The following is a 15,303-nucleotide window of genomic DNA, read 5'->3' on the forward strand; positions in this document are numbered from 1 at the left end:
CAGCAAGAATAGGAGAAAAAAGGGAAGACGAGGAAACTGCTTGACTCAGGGAAAGAGGAGGAGCCAGCAGTGTGGTTACAGTGAACAATTCTGGTGCTGCTGAGAAGTTGTTGCAGGGGTGACCTCCCCCCAAGACTTCTCAGTGAAATATTTGTGTATAGTTTCCCTAGCCTCTTGCAAGGGAGTATGTTGGTGGATTCCTGACTGTTTGGGAAAGGGTGAGAGTTGAGAAAGTAAGAGGATTCCCTTTTCTGACTTTTTTTTTTTTTAATCTTAAAATTAACTTGGCAACACTGTAAATCTCCCTTGGGAAAGTGGCCCATCTCCTGGAGGATTGCTCCCACTGCTTCCAGCTTCTTCCAAAAGAGTCTTGACAACTAAAAAGCAAAGAACATCAAGGGCTTTCTGAGTCTGTTGAGATTTATGGGTTCATTTTCAACTTGGCAGTGAGAGCTGGCCTTAAATGCATCTCAGCAGAGATACCAAATAGCAACAGCCTCCTACCCTGTCTGTATAAGAGCTGCCACCTCCTTTCTGTTAACATGTTAGCAGCCCCTTCCCTTATTTCAGGAGCTGACAAAGGCAAAAAGAAATCCTCCTGCTTTTGAAAGTGCAAAGGGCGCTGGAGCATGAGCCCCATGTGCTTGTGCTGTGGTGAATAACAAAAGGGTCTGTGCTTTCTGTGGGCTTCTGGCCAGCGGCAGAGCTCCTCTCAAACAGGCAGTGACACAGCGCTGCTGCTGAGCTGCCCTGCAAACAAAATCTCCATGAGAAAAAACCCTCTGGTGAGCACAAGAGCCAAGAGAAATCAATTTCTGTTTAGCACCAAAGTCTGATTTATTTTCTCAGACACTTTCTCAGCAGAATGCACATTCTATGTACTTTACTAAAAGATTCCTCAGTAAATAAGACAAAAGTGAAAGAAAAATAAGTTCTTGAACAACCACCAAATTCCTGTGCATCCTCAAAGGAAAAGGAGAAAAGCTTATGCATGTCTCCAGCAAGCTGAGGGCACCATATAGAGGCAGTGTGCCAATTTTCCTGTAGATTTTTAAATGCTTTCTGTGTCAGAAGATATATGTACATTCCAGACATGAAAATAAATGTTGACATGTAACAGTTATATCCTGGTCTGTTGCTGTGGTATATTTTCTGAATGCTGTCATTTGGGACTTGCTTTGTTTGAGTAGGTGAAAGGTATTTTTCCACTCTGCAAGTGTACAGCAGTAGTTGAGAAAGACCTGGTCCAGGTTGCAAGGCAAGCTGATGTGCCTGGCCCTGCATAGGCACAATGTAGGCATTTAATCCATGAAATATCTCAAGTTGCTTCTGTGTAGGTGAGATGCATTGTGTATCACAGTGCAAATAACCATAGCTGTAGAACTCAAGTACTTTTCAAAGAACTTCGTGGGGAATTTATTCCATAGGGTTTTTTCAATACAATTTCTAATCTTTATGTAATATGCAGTGGATAAGTTTATAAGCCATTCTGACAATCCATATGACAAATGGAAAAAACTGTCAAGTTCTGTGAAGATAAATCATATCTCCAAACTCCAAATTATAATTTCTTGGAGCCAACCACATTGGCAAAAGAAATTGAACAGATACAGTATATTATTTCCTGAAGATTCTTTAAACACCACCACCAAAAAAAGAGCTGGTGGTGGTTTCCAGAGGGAAAACCGCTTTCAAAAAATGCATTGTGTGATAATGTCACTACATGTAAATTACTACTCCCTTTTCAAAAGCAAGAGAATTCAAGCTTCTCAGTGATGACCATGTTTAATTCCTGCCCGGAACCAACAATACTGATTGCACTTCAGAGAAATTAAATACTGCAGGGTCAGAGAGTTTGAAAATCCCACCTGAATGATGAAGCATCAGTGCTAAGAGGATTGGAAAACAAACAAAACCAAACACTAAACGAAACCAAGAAAACATCCAAACAAGCCCTAGAAAATAAGGAAGACATTATCCAGAACAAAGTGTTATAGATGAATGTTCTATAATGTGTTAAAGCGTTTTTAAAACATGTCATACTGACATGCTTAAACTTTGGTATAATGCCAAAAACCCTCAGGGTCAACCTTAGTATTTGAATTATAACCTGAAGAATTCAGTGGAATAATACAGAAATTAGCAGCTTTACAGCTTACTGGAAATCAAACATGTCCCAACAGGACATATTTTAAATATTTGTAATCATAAATTGTCTGTATAATTGCATTATGGGGCCACATTTAGTAATAAAGGGTTAAGTCAACAATAGTTTTCTTATTCAATACAAGAGACACTTTAAGGCTTTTTTTCTTCTTTTTCTTCTCTTGGCATCATTTGGATTTCTGAATTTTTTTAATTACCAACCCTTAGCCCTCAGTCCACATCAGGAGTTACACTGAAGATTACTTCCTTGAGTTGACTTATATTGTGCGTGGTACCTGAGAAATGTACCTGCAGCTCCCTTCAAGGGCTCTGGTGTAGCTCCACCACCTCTGCTAGTGATTCTGTGTGTTCTCAGCATTGCTTAATAAATGTGAAATATGTCTTTGAAAGCTCACTTATATCAGGCTGGGCTTGTATCGGCTAATAACACAGACCCAAAGATGCCTTCTAGCAGAGAGCACAGCCCTATGTTAGGGGAAAATGGCCAAATAGTTTTCTATGCTAGCTGAGCAAGTAGTCACAGGGAGGTCATGGGGGAACCCGTTACTGAGGACAGTGGAAGTTGAACAATAGGTTGGGACTTCAAAAACATGCCTTATATTTCAGGGCATTAATGAAACTCTATGCCATCCTGAATCCAGTCACCAGTGAGGTTCAAATGCTGACAGCCCAGTTACCCCAAGCCGTGCTGTTCCCTTTCCTGGGAGGTGGAATGCGATCCCACTGCGGTGGATGACAGCCTTTGCCTTGACTAGATGTCCTGTGCAACATAGCTGGTTGATACTTAGACTTGTATTCCTGGAACAGCTGCAACCCTGGCCATAACACACTTCAATAACACTTAGTTGAGCCTCAGAGTAGCATCTTTTTACCCTCGGACTTGTGCTTATTGGGAAAGGTTTGCTCTAGAGATTTCACAGGTTTCTGTGTTTTTGAATCAGTAAAGCCAAACAAGCAATAGGATAGAATCATAGAATGGTTTGGGTTGGAAGTGACCTTAAAGATCATCTAATTCCAACCCCCTTGCCATGGACAGGAATACCTTCCATTAGAGCAGGTTGCTCAGAACCCCATCCAACATGGGCCTTGAGCACTGCCAGGGTTGGGGAATCCACCACTTCTCTGGGCAACCTGTTCCAATGCCTCACCACCCCCACAGAAAAGAATTTCTTCCTCATATCTAATCTAAACATATCCTCTTTCAGTTTGAAGCCATTCCCCCTTGTCCTATCACTACAGTTCCTGATGAAGAGTCTCTCTCTGGCTTCCTTCTAGGCCCCCTTCAGATACTGGAAGGTGCTATGAGGTCTCCAAGCAATCTTCTCTTCTCCAGGCTGAACAACCCCAACTTTCTCATCCCGTCTTCATAGGGGAGGAGCTCCAGTCCCCTTATCCTTGATATCAGGGTACAAAGTCATGACCTGGTTCATCTCGCTGTAAGGAAAAAGGGAGCACAGCTCCCTGGGTATGTTTACTTGCTGGGCAGAGGATGGCCTTTCAGCTGGGGCGCGCCAGTAGTCACTGTAAGAAGCACTGGGGTAAGCACAGGCTTTCTGGAAGAAGCCCGGTCTGTGGCTGGAGTCTAACAGGAAGGGCTGCCGTGGGGGCTGGCTGGGGGAACAGTGCTGCTGCTGCTGCTGGTGCTGGTGCTCACTGTACAAGTGAAGCATGTCCGGGGGAAGAACTGCGGACTGCAGCAAAACATGCTGCTGAGTCCCCAGGGTCTGTTTGTGCTGAGCACCATCGGGGACATAGCAGCTCCTCTGTCCCGTTCCGTGCATGCCGCAGCACCCATGAGGCCAGCTGTGCTCTGGGCACATCCCGCCTTGCCCAGCGGGGAGCACTGTTTGCTGGAAAGGGCGCCCCAGTGAGCAGGTGTGGTCCAAGCTGTGAGGGTGGCGAAGTGAGAACAGCTTGTACCTGAGGTCACCGCAGTGATGAGGGTTGTCCATCAGCTCCCTGTCCTGAGAGGTTTGTATGGACCAGTTATAGCTGTAGGTGCCATCACCAATGGACATGGCTGACATCTGCTCCAGGAGCGGCTGGTCTCGCAGCGGCTCTGGCTGTGGCAAGCACTGGTCCAGCCCCAGGTCAGAGCTGGGACCACCAGCCCAGGCACTGGATATCTGCTCAGGACAGCTCCTCTGGGAACTCCCTGAGCAGGAGGAAGGCCCTGCACCGCCTCTGGCTTCTTGCAGAGTTTCTGTGCAGGCTTCGCAGGGTGCAGGCTCTCCTCTGGTCTTGTACAGTGAGCAGTTACATCTCTCCTCCTCTTTCCCCGGGGTTAACAGGACCTTTGTTTTGGCCCTGAGCTCATCAGCAACTGAAAGCTGAGCTTGACGTAGTCTCTCTGGATGGTAAAATTTACATTTATTGCCATAGGTGCATTTTTTACCTGAAAGAGTCAAAAATATCAGGCAGAAGGTTGTCACTAGCACCAACATCAATTAACACACTCATCACTTCTCCCCAGCACCAGGCATTTGCATGGGTGTGATGAGAACAAATAGGGAAAAGAGGAACTGCTATTTTCGGATTTGGTACTGTTGACCCCAGATTTAAATAATGCCGACATAAATAACAGGGTGAAGCAACAGTGAAAGGAAGTTTCTGCTATTTTGGAAGTGTCTGATATTCATTTATGTTTTGGTTCCTGCACTCAGTGGGCTGGGACGTCTGCTGCTACAAAGGGTTGCTTTAAGAAATGGCATAGGGGTTTACCTCTGAGAAACCTGCACATTGCTGGAGAGGTGTTGGGAGGGGAAAGGGGGAAAGTGTTTGGATGGATTTTCCCAAGTGCTACAGCACAAGTTCACTTCACAAAGTGAGAAATGTGTGCAGGTAGGGTGGTCAACACAGCCATGGTGCCCAGTTTGGGTGCTGTGTGCAGGCAGGGATGGAGGAGCCAGAAACAGCTGCTGCCTTGGCTGAGGTTGAAGCTACTTAAGCAGGAGAGGAAAAAAGCATCACACTTTAGAGCAGCCCCAACCTAAGTCCCTACCACACACAGCAGGACAGCACATGGCAACATCACTTGCCCTTAACCAAAGGGAAGCACCACTGGGATGTAAGGGGCAGGAGGAAGAGGAGGGGCAGTTCATAGCATAAGAAGAAACCCACCATAGGGGCAAGGCTGCAATTTTTTTTCAGGAAGCACTGGCTTTTTGCTGAGGAAGTTATCAAGAGTAGGTCCATGCCGGCCTAATGGATCATCAGGAGGCATAAACCTGGAAAAGTAAAAAAAGTCATGGATATAAGCACTTGTCCATGCACACTGGATGTCTCAATGATGTGCATTTCCCCAGAACACCTGAGCTCAGCTCAGCCTCTCAGACATGGTGCAAGTGCCTTATTGAAAACCTTCCCCAGTGGGGATGGTGAAGGGTCAGAGAGACCAGCTTCCTGTCTCTTCTGTTCTAGAAAGTTATGATTACAAAAGCACAGGAAAAAGTGCTGTTCTGTCTTGTAGGAGAATTAAAAATACTACCAGCCAGGTTTCTCTCATGGATTTAATTCTCTTTCTTTTAAGAAACAGAAATTAGAAGATATCAAGCTGTGGTTTAACATCCCAGCTTGAATTGGAAAGAAGCAAAGCTGGTCACTAATGCTGTCATTCAAATAGAAAAGTTCACAGAAGAGTGACATGGGAGAGTTTAACACCAAGTAGTAGACTACTCCTGAGGGAGTAGGAACTCAAGAAACAAGATAAGAGAAGTTGCAGTAAATTCCTCTCAGAAAAAGGCTCATGTATTCTGCTCCTGGTGGGTCGTGCATTGATGTTGGAGCTGACTTGGCCCATAATGTTTAAATTCTAGATTATATAACACAAACTGTCTCTTACCTGTTACTGACAAAAGAGTACATGAGTAGTCTCTGTTCAATAAACCATTTCCATTCAGGGTTTTCATTCTGAAGATCCCGGTAGTGGTCATTGGAAACAATGACTCCATCTTTTTCATAAGCAACTTTCACTATATAACGATCATCGTAGCAAACTACTCTCTTGCCTTTCACCTTCCGAGACGGTGTGTAAACAAGGATTGATTGCTTTTCAAGCTCTTCAAGAATGTGCTGATCTGATTGGGTGGTTAGCAGAAATGGATAGGATGAGGGGGGGAGGAAAGAAAAGAAAGAAACTAACTAATTAAAAATGACCAGGTCTCAATCATCTGCTAGATGTTTCAGCAATTTAGGCAACTCACAGCGCTGTGATTTTCAGATGCACTGATATCTGTTGGTTATTTGGCAACTTGTAAAATTTGAGACACCTGTTTTTAAGTCTTACCTAAAAGGATGCCTTGAATTCTACACCAGAGGCATACTGAACCCTTGTAGTGCCCTTTTTACCCTGCTAGATCTAGAAGGCTCGTAACCAGCCCTGGTGTGAGCTTTGTTTGGAGATAAAATGTGTGTGATAAAACAAAGAAATAAACTTCTTTTGCTGTTATTTAGAACACTCTGACTTCTTACCATTCCTGGTCTGCAAAAAGGCAGATCCCCAGATGCTTCATCTGCAGACACCAAACTGCTGGCACAAATCCTGCAGATTTATTCCCATACAAACTGAGTCTCACTCCCCTCCATAGACTTTTGCTGATACACTTCCTTCGTCCAGAAGAGGAACCCTCTTCCGTGAGGGTTCCATGTACCTTCTGTATCAGGTAACAGGCTAACAGATAATAGTCATGCAGTAATGAATGTCGCTGTCTCCTGGCTGGACTTAAAAGCTCTGTAGACTCACTGTGAGCTGGAAAACTGCTTCTTTGACTCTGCTGGCAACAACTTGTGCTTGTAAAGCAGAAGGTTCAAAGCAGTGTAACAAATCCTTGTAAGTAATTTTAGCTACTAGCCAGGAGCAGTGAATGGGGCAATGAATTAATGGCTAATTTGAGTGGTGGGAAGCCTGATACGCAACTTGCGTTATGCTTGTCTTTGCAGGGCAAAACTGTACTGGGTTCTTCACACCCCCTCTGTCTCTAAACTGCAAACTATACCCAGGATGGTCACCTACCTGCAATGGGACTGTCTTGTCGAGGGGGCTCCTTTCTCCAGAGTGGGACAAAGACCTTGATGTATGTGTGCCCCCTCTCTCGAAACCAATCCACCGCCAGCTGGATCCCCCAGCAGGAGAATACCTCTTTGTTTCCATGGCTATAAAAAAAAGGAGGTTGATGAGGCAAAGCTTTTATGAAGTTTAGAGTTCTCTTTAACCAAGCCAGTAAAGGCTAGAAAAGGAAAAATAAACAACTTTTGTGTCATTCACCAGTTTCCAAGAAAACAACCTGGCAGGGTGTCCTGGTTAAACAGATCCAAATACCTCTTCAGAAGCAGAACCAAAAAAATTCATCTGAAGCAGTTTGGATGCTTAAAAACAGAGATATCCTATTGCCCATTTTTATGACCCAAGCCTGTTCCTTCCATCTATATCTGCATCTGGGTGCACTTGGGTACCAGCAAGTTATTAGGTCCAGTCTTTACATGCCTTGTCTGATAAGGGTTTTTGAGGAGTGAGAGTTTCTTCTAGCACCAGCAGAAATCCATTAGGCTCTCCAGTGAGAAACAAAGTGTGGCAACAGTACCATTAATGGCTGAAGCGGCTGCAAGTGTGATCACAGGGCATTCAACTGCTGATCTCCTTAGGAAACAAAAGGCAAACTATGGGGGAAGAAAAACTGCAAGAGGCAGGACATAAAATATAGAGAACCTAACCCAGGACACTAAAAATGGGACAAGACATCAGGGGAGATGACCACAGGCACCTCATAAACACTTTTATCTTGCCCTAGTTGGTGGATTTTGTCTTCATTGCACAGAGAGGTAGGAAAGCCCTAGAACAAATGTTGTCAAAGATGCCAGCAAGAAGAATTATCTGAAGAATTATCAATATTCAGCATAAGACAGAAAGGATATCACCTCTAATTGTTTTTCTTGAGGTTGTTTTCTAAGTTTCTCCCCCTCCCTGAAAGTTCATACTGCTTGGCATTCACTTATCTAAAATTCAACTACAATGCAGTGCATGTGTAAAGGAAGGTAATTTGTTAACTACCTCCGCACGAGGAAACTAAAATGAACTCTACACAAAGTCCTAAATGAATAAACACCCTCACAGTATGTACAGAAACCTCATCCTTGTACTTTGACCTTTCTGGCTAATATCACCACAGTCTCACTCAGGCTTTCACCTCTGAAAAATGGACTTGTAAATTACTCTCTCAATTACTACACCTACCTACAGTGACAGAGCAGTCAAGGACAATGCTGCAGTCTTAAATGACTCTCCCATCACCATCCCCTGGGGATTCATCTCTAGGTACTGCCTACATCAGCCTCATAACCAAAGCTCCATTTTACACCCCATAAAAGTTTCCATCCTGAAATGGTGACCACAAATGAAAAATAGCACAATTTGGAGCAAGAAACCTCATTGCCTATTAATAACTACCAAGGCAATAGGAAGCCTTACAAAACCCCGAGCAATAATAAATGGTCTGAAGTGCTCGACACATCGAGAACAGCTGTTTTGTTTGGTTTTACATGATAGGATCTACCCAGGATACACATAACATCACCTGGACAGGTGAATTGGAAGTTTGGGTGGCTTTTTCAGATAACTGCCTTTAAAAGACACTCTAGGTACATCTTTGATGCCACGACTCAAAGAAAGTTCAGCAACAGCCTTCTTTAACATTGACTGCTTATATATATAATCCTGCGAGCTTTAGGAAAGCTGGGCTAGATATACCCCAGTGCAGAAGGGGTACTCAGGCACAGGTGAGTCGGCCAAAACGCCAAGCAGAACAAGCAAATGAGGCACCTGGAACTGTTTCTCAGCATTATCACTTTGCTACAGCCAAACCTGGGGACCGTGTATCTAAACCAGTACGTACATGTGTGGTGTGCTACACTGTCCACACAATGCCAGCATCTGCTGTGCAGCAGAGATGGGGACTCAGAGCTCTACATTCTCCTTGTGTGGTCACAGATCAGCTCCTGTCAGTCAGTTATGTCCAGTCTGTGGACCATAACTGACCTGCCAGCAACAGGTTACATTGCACTTGAGTCACAGACCAGCATGGTCCATTTCTCAGAAAATGAAGCAGCAATTTAGCATCAGTAGCATGCCATCATTAGCATGCAGTAAGTCTTTTTTAAATAGTGCAATTCCAACTCCTTTGAGAGGAAGTTTAGGCAAAACAACTCCTTTTGGAAATTGCAAATGGCCCCATCTCCACCGTTCATGGCACAGACTCTGCCACAGCTTTGTCAGAAAGGGGAGAGCCTAGTGCAGGGTTGCAGTGGCCTAGGAAAGGGCCTTTGTACCTATCACAGCTTTTAACCTAGGTGGAAGTGCAAGCACTAGAGTAGATAGCCTCTTTGGTGTGCAGTGAATAGGGTTATGACAGTTCCCTTTTCATATTAACACAACTCCATTTATTTTTTCCACTAGCTGTCCTAATTGTCCTGCCCACTTCCAGTGGATAGGCTGGCAGGCAGTTAAGCTTCTCATTACATCTGATGGAAACACAAAGTGTACTGAGACATTTGATGAGTGAGACTGGCTGAAGGCAAGGTTATTTTCCATTCAGTTTCTATGGGTAAGCTGATTGATGGTTGAAGACTGCCAGCTCACTCGCTTTATTACCCTGGGGAATATACATCCTTTTCAAAACCTTGCAGTCTGCAGTAGGCCCTCAATGCCAACTCTGAAATGCTCCAGAAATACCAACCCTAAGATATACATACAAATGGTTGAGACATTTTTCTCCACACAGGCAACTGCCTCTTGAAGCTTTAACTTTGATTGTTTCATCCCTAAACAGCTGCTTCTGCTGCACTTTTATGGTTGTTGGTGTTGATGGTGATGCAGTTTTCCCCAGCAATGAGACCTAACTTTTCCCCTAACTTCTGCAAAGAGTCCTTCTCTGTCTGACAGCAGCAAAACAGAACAATTAAAACAAAGATACTGAAAACACACACTAGGCCTATCCCATTAGCCAAAGTAAATGCCATTCAGCACCACTTTGAAAGGCATCCAGGATAGGAAAGCAGCTCCTCCTAGGCTATGCCAGTTCAGTACCAGCTGAACTGACAAGCTCAATAGTCTCCTCCATCATCCAAGTAGTCTTTAATTTTATCAAGACAGAGGTTGGGATGTTTGAGAAGAGCTGTAAAACCTTTGCTTTTCTGAAACTCAAAACTGCTTCACATTCCTCTAATTCCTTTTAGGTGAAATATTATGACTCCAAATCAGAACATCAGACTTCAATAACCTATCAGGCAAACATCTCTTGGACTCATGCTTTGGAATTTATTCTAGAAAAAAAATTTAAATTTACATGCCACAAGCATGTGTGGTTTCTCAAAACCCATTTTGGTGGGCACGTGGTCTAGGAGAGCAATACAGCGTGCTAGCTCAAACCATCCACTGCACCTGTAATGCCTGGTTTAAATAATCTCTCTCTAGCAAGCTCCCATGCACAGGTTGGCACAAAAGGATGATCTCAGAGCTTTCCCACAGTACTCCAAGCTCAACAAATGCCCTATTTCATCAGCTACCAACCTACTCTGAGCCTCCTGCTCAGTGGCCAGAGTGCATCTTCTGTCATCTTGGAAACAATGCTGTCCTCTGCCTTGTCCACCTCTGCCTGTTCTAAAAAAAGCCCTGGTAAATCATTGAGGATAAGGTTGTGCCAGGAGACTGGAGAACAGAGCACGTGACCCGTCAGGGGTAATATTGTCCCTGGCACAATGGAAAGGTGGGTGAGCAGCTCAGCCACACTGCCTGAGTGGGTGATCAGTTCTTCTGCAGAGAAGCAAGAAGGACACCTCAAGAAGGGGCTAGGGTGAAAATGGAAAGTGGGGCAGGAGGTCCAAACACCTGGCTACCTGAGCTCATGGCCCAGTCAAGGTCAAGCAATTTTGCTCTGGTGTGTATTTCCCACTCCTCGTGAGTCACCCTGAGCAAGAAACCCTTGTTTTCAGCAAGAATTTCTGCCTTCACCCAGAAGATGGCATAATTTGCTTAGTCTTCAGTTGCTTTGGATTTGCTCGTCCACTTTGCCCTCTAACTAGAGGGAATGTGGTCTCATCTCACCTCACAGGACAGCAAACCAAAGGAGGAAGTCCTCCTTTGCCCTGTCCCAGCCTGCAGGGACAGGCTTGACCCTGCTGAGTGGACAGGGAAGTTAACAGAGAAAGCAGATGAATAGCCAGTGCATCCTGGACTCTTGGCTCCTGGAGTCTCTTGCTGTCCATACTGCTTGGGTAAACAGAAGCCAACCCATTGCTGTCTTTGGACATCCCATCCACATGGACATGTCAGGTTCCCCACCAGTAAGACCTCTTCCATAGTGACAGGGCACTGCCTAGGCAATGTAATTGGACAGGATAGGTTGATGTGACATTTCCCAGAAACAGAATTATTAAAGAGGAAGTGAGTCTATTCATTACAGGTCAACTATCAATTCCCTGATATTTCCATAAAACTGAAGCCAAATCGAAAACCAACAAAAAATATACAAGCCAGGAACATTTTTGGGTTTTACTTGCAAGTCAAAACATTACAACTGTGATATTGTTAGAAACCACAGTCACTTGTCTTTATTTCCCCTCTCCTTCTTAGGTTAGTTGAGTGAGTCTGTCTATATGTTCATCAGTTTTTCCTGGAAACTTCTCAGCGTATGGATTCGGAAATCCTAGGCACCCATTTGAAAAGGCAAGGAAATTCAATGGTGAGATAAAAGGGAGAGATACTGCCGCAAACAGTAGTGGCTAGCCAGCTGTTGCCTTATAAAAGGTCAAAAAGTAGAGCAAGCCAGTGATTGCATGCAACGTGCATATTTACGGGCATCAAGATATCAAGAACCTGTGCATCAACCAAAGAAAAAAAATAAGTGATCATTCATACATTATAAATCAAATAAGTGCATCTCTCACCTGAAGAAAAAACATACTTCAATCCATCAGCTTTAAAATTCAAAATCTTCAGAGGAAGAGAGATCCCTCTGAGGAAATGGAGCTTACCTCATTGCAACATTGCTGCCATCAATCACAATGGGTCTCAAGGAATCGGAAGAATCACTTTCGTCTTCTCCAAGCCACTTCAACCCTGGTGTAGTGCTGCATGATCCACGGGCAACAAGTTTTAGTGGGGAAGGCTGAGCCTGGTTCTCCAGAGCTTGAGGTTTACTTCCCATCCGAATCAGTTCTTTCAACACATCATCCTCCAGGGCCTCTGGGCCCAGGTTCTCCAGCACTTTGCAGATGTCCTGCTTACCATAGCCCAGCTTGCAGAAAAGATCCAGCTTGCTCTGATTCACTTCCACCCCTGCTGCAGACACTTTTTTGGAGCGTGGTGGTACCAGTTTGCTAGAAATTGAACCAGCCAGTGCCATCTTAGCAGGCATTTGCATTCCTTTAAACCCAGTGTTCCTGTCTTCCTAGGCTTGTCCAACAGGCATCAGCTTTAGGGAGGGAAAGATTAGAAACAACCAAATGCAGGTGTTAAGGAAGAATGTGCAGTAATCTCAGTTATCTGCCTAGTGCACAGCAAAGAGACCATCACATCATCTGTCTTCTCTCTGAGAAGACCGTCCAGTCTTCTCTCAGTATTAAAGCATTTTTCTGGTCCACTCTCACTTATAAAAGCACCAGAGTGTCCCATACAATGTTTGTCACTCTCCAAACATTATGTCAGACAGGTGTCATCTTAATTCATGAGCTATGCCAGCCTGCCTCTACGCAGACAGCCTGTATGCGTGAATTGGTTCTTCAGACTTACCTCACAGGAAATGATATCAAGGACGGTGTAACCGGGGGATTTTCAACTTGCTCAGTGTGGTTTGTCAGCCAGAGATAAATATCTGTCAGATGTTATTGGATGGGCTCAGATGCCACAGCAACTTAACAAGTATAGCACATTTTATCCAGTGATTTAAGGAAACATGCTGTTTGCAAGGTATCTGGGAACTCTGAACATTTTTTGTAGTTTTGTCTTTCCTAGCATGTGTTTGTCTCTATGCACACAAGCTATACATTATGAAATTCTGTCACTCATCTATTCTGATAATGCCTGACTTACTCTTTTCCTGTTACTTGCTATTTCAGTGAGGGCTTTTATATTCAGAGAAGCAGCTTGTTTTTTGAAATCTCTCAGGGCAGTGCTTGGAAGCAGCCAATAGGCAATCTGGAAAGCAGTTTCAATTTCACTTATATTTATTATCGAGAGAAACTGGTAATTCAGAAATGAGTGTGCAAAAGTAGCAGAAAGCTACTTCATGCTTCTCCAGAACTGCACTATCTATGTAAGTTTCTGGTCTACCCAGTGACAGAAGGTGATGGGCAGCATATGCAGGAATAGCCTGAACTGCTTTAGCCCAACAAGGGTGACACAGAAGGACATACACAGTGACCACTCATCCATCAAACCAAACATCTTCAGTCACTGTTGGCATACTTGCACTGGAGCTTCTCTTGCTGCATCACTGCAGTTATTGGTGCTACCTGGATAAAAGCTGTGGCTGGTTCTTCTACCCACGTTTAGGATGTAAGGGTGACCCTGTTCCCTTTGCTGGTTGTGGTCAGCAAATGACGCAGAATTAACTGACCAAATAACTACCCCAAGGACAAGCCCGGAGCCATAACAACATTGTACCCACTAGCTCCACTTCTCAGCCTGTCAGCCACTCCCTGCCCAGCAGCAGGCCACCCCAGGAGCTCAGAACCCAAAACCATGTGAAGGAAGGCATGGAGGTACTGGAAACAGGGAGCTGAGAGAGGAGTCAGAGTGAAGCTCCTACTGAAGAGCCCCACGGGGCTGTGGGGAAGAAGTCCACATTGTGTTCAGTGAATTTAAAACTGATTAGTTCAGCAGGAAAGCATGATGATTAGTTATAACCCTACCTCATACAATTTTGATCTTTACTTTCCTATATAGCTTTATAACTTTCAGGTATTCTGTGGAAGAAATCTGGCAATGTGAAAAATGAGAAATTACATCAGTAAAATAAAAAATACCTTAACTATGTCATAATCATAAGTGTAAAGCAGTTGCCATGTGTATTTTTCCATCTAAACTAAAGCATTGCTTTTTTTAGTCAGTGACTGTTTTTCCTCACAGTGCACTCCATAAATATAACAATTTTTACATCTAATCCCTGTTTTTAATTCATTGACTAAAGATGAAAATGCAATTGACTGCTTTTTCATTATTGAAATGGTTTCTCAGCTTTGAAATAGCTATTTGCTGAGCTGGAATACATTGATGTACGTAAATATAGCTGAAGCCATCACATCTGGGCTAGCACTGAAGCAAAATCTGCTTCCAGGTATGTGGTCAATGGCTCAAAACACTTAATGTGTACTACTTGACACAGACAACACTCAGGTCACCCTTCTAGAGAGGGAATTACAGGACCAAAATATCACTAGCTTACATGTTAGTAAACAGTCAGTAGTGTGCCCAAGTCCAACACCTCAGTTGGTTGCTTATAACCAGCACAAAAAGAGAAATTTTGCATCACAGACTCCAGCTTTTGCTATCACAGATAAACAGGCTATAAAATCCCATTTATAAACTTTGTGACCTTAGTTTTCAAACTACTTAGATTTCGACCTGCCACTTTCCTCCCTTCATCTCAGCAGATCCCATTGGGAAGCTATTTTTGTTTTCACTCCACCGAAAGCCAAAACCTTCTCATTTCCTGGCTGAATTTATCCACAGGTAATGGTGTGCCCATCCTGTGTTCTGGCTTAAAAAGCACTCCTCTCTGTCTGTTAACCCCTTGTTGTGACCCCAGGTGCACACACACACAAACACACACACACAGAGGAAATGGCTTCAGTCAGGTATCCAAAATTCTATTTTAATCTTAACATTCTAAAATGTTAACTTGTAAAATCTTAACTATTTTTTAAAAGTACTTTTTACCAAAAAAATCAAAAGACCTCTTACGGTCTTCAGTCTTTCTTTTATTTTGACAGATTTTTTAAGATTAGAAAATAATAATTTGAAAAACTTTCCTAAAAAATGGTGATAACTACTACATCTTGAAAGACTGTAAAGAATAATTTTTTCTTGTCCTTCCACCAGGTTTTTGCTCTACTTGTGACCAGTCAGAGCAGGAGACCTGGTGCCCT

The 15,303-nt window shown here is 43.7% G+C and overlaps 1 protein-coding gene across 1 annotated transcript; it reads right to left on the reverse strand.

The window, feature by feature from the left end:
- Positions 1–3,500: 3,500 nt before the first annotated feature.
- Positions 3,501–12,572, reverse strand: ZC3H12D (zinc finger CCCH-type containing 12D). Its single transcript, XM_018077866.1, has 5 exons — positions 12,190–12,572; positions 7,178–7,317; positions 6,008–6,242; positions 5,287–5,393; positions 3,501–4,561 (listed from the first exon to the last, which is right to left on the reverse strand). The coding sequence occupies exons 1-5, from the start codon at positions 12,570–12,572 to the stop codon at positions 3,531–3,533; spliced, it is 1,896 nt and encodes a 631-aa protein (XP_017933355.1). The 3' UTR covers positions 3,501–3,530.
- Positions 12,573–15,303: the final 2,731 nt, after the last annotated feature.

Source organism: Manacus vitellinus, unplaced genomic scaffold (assembly GCF_001715985.3).
Source record: "Manacus vitellinus isolate BGI_N305 unplaced genomic scaffold, ASM171598v3 scaffold_4_pilon, whole genome shotgun sequence".
NCBI lineage: Eukaryota > Metazoa > Chordata > Aves > Passeriformes > Pipridae > Manacus > Manacus vitellinus.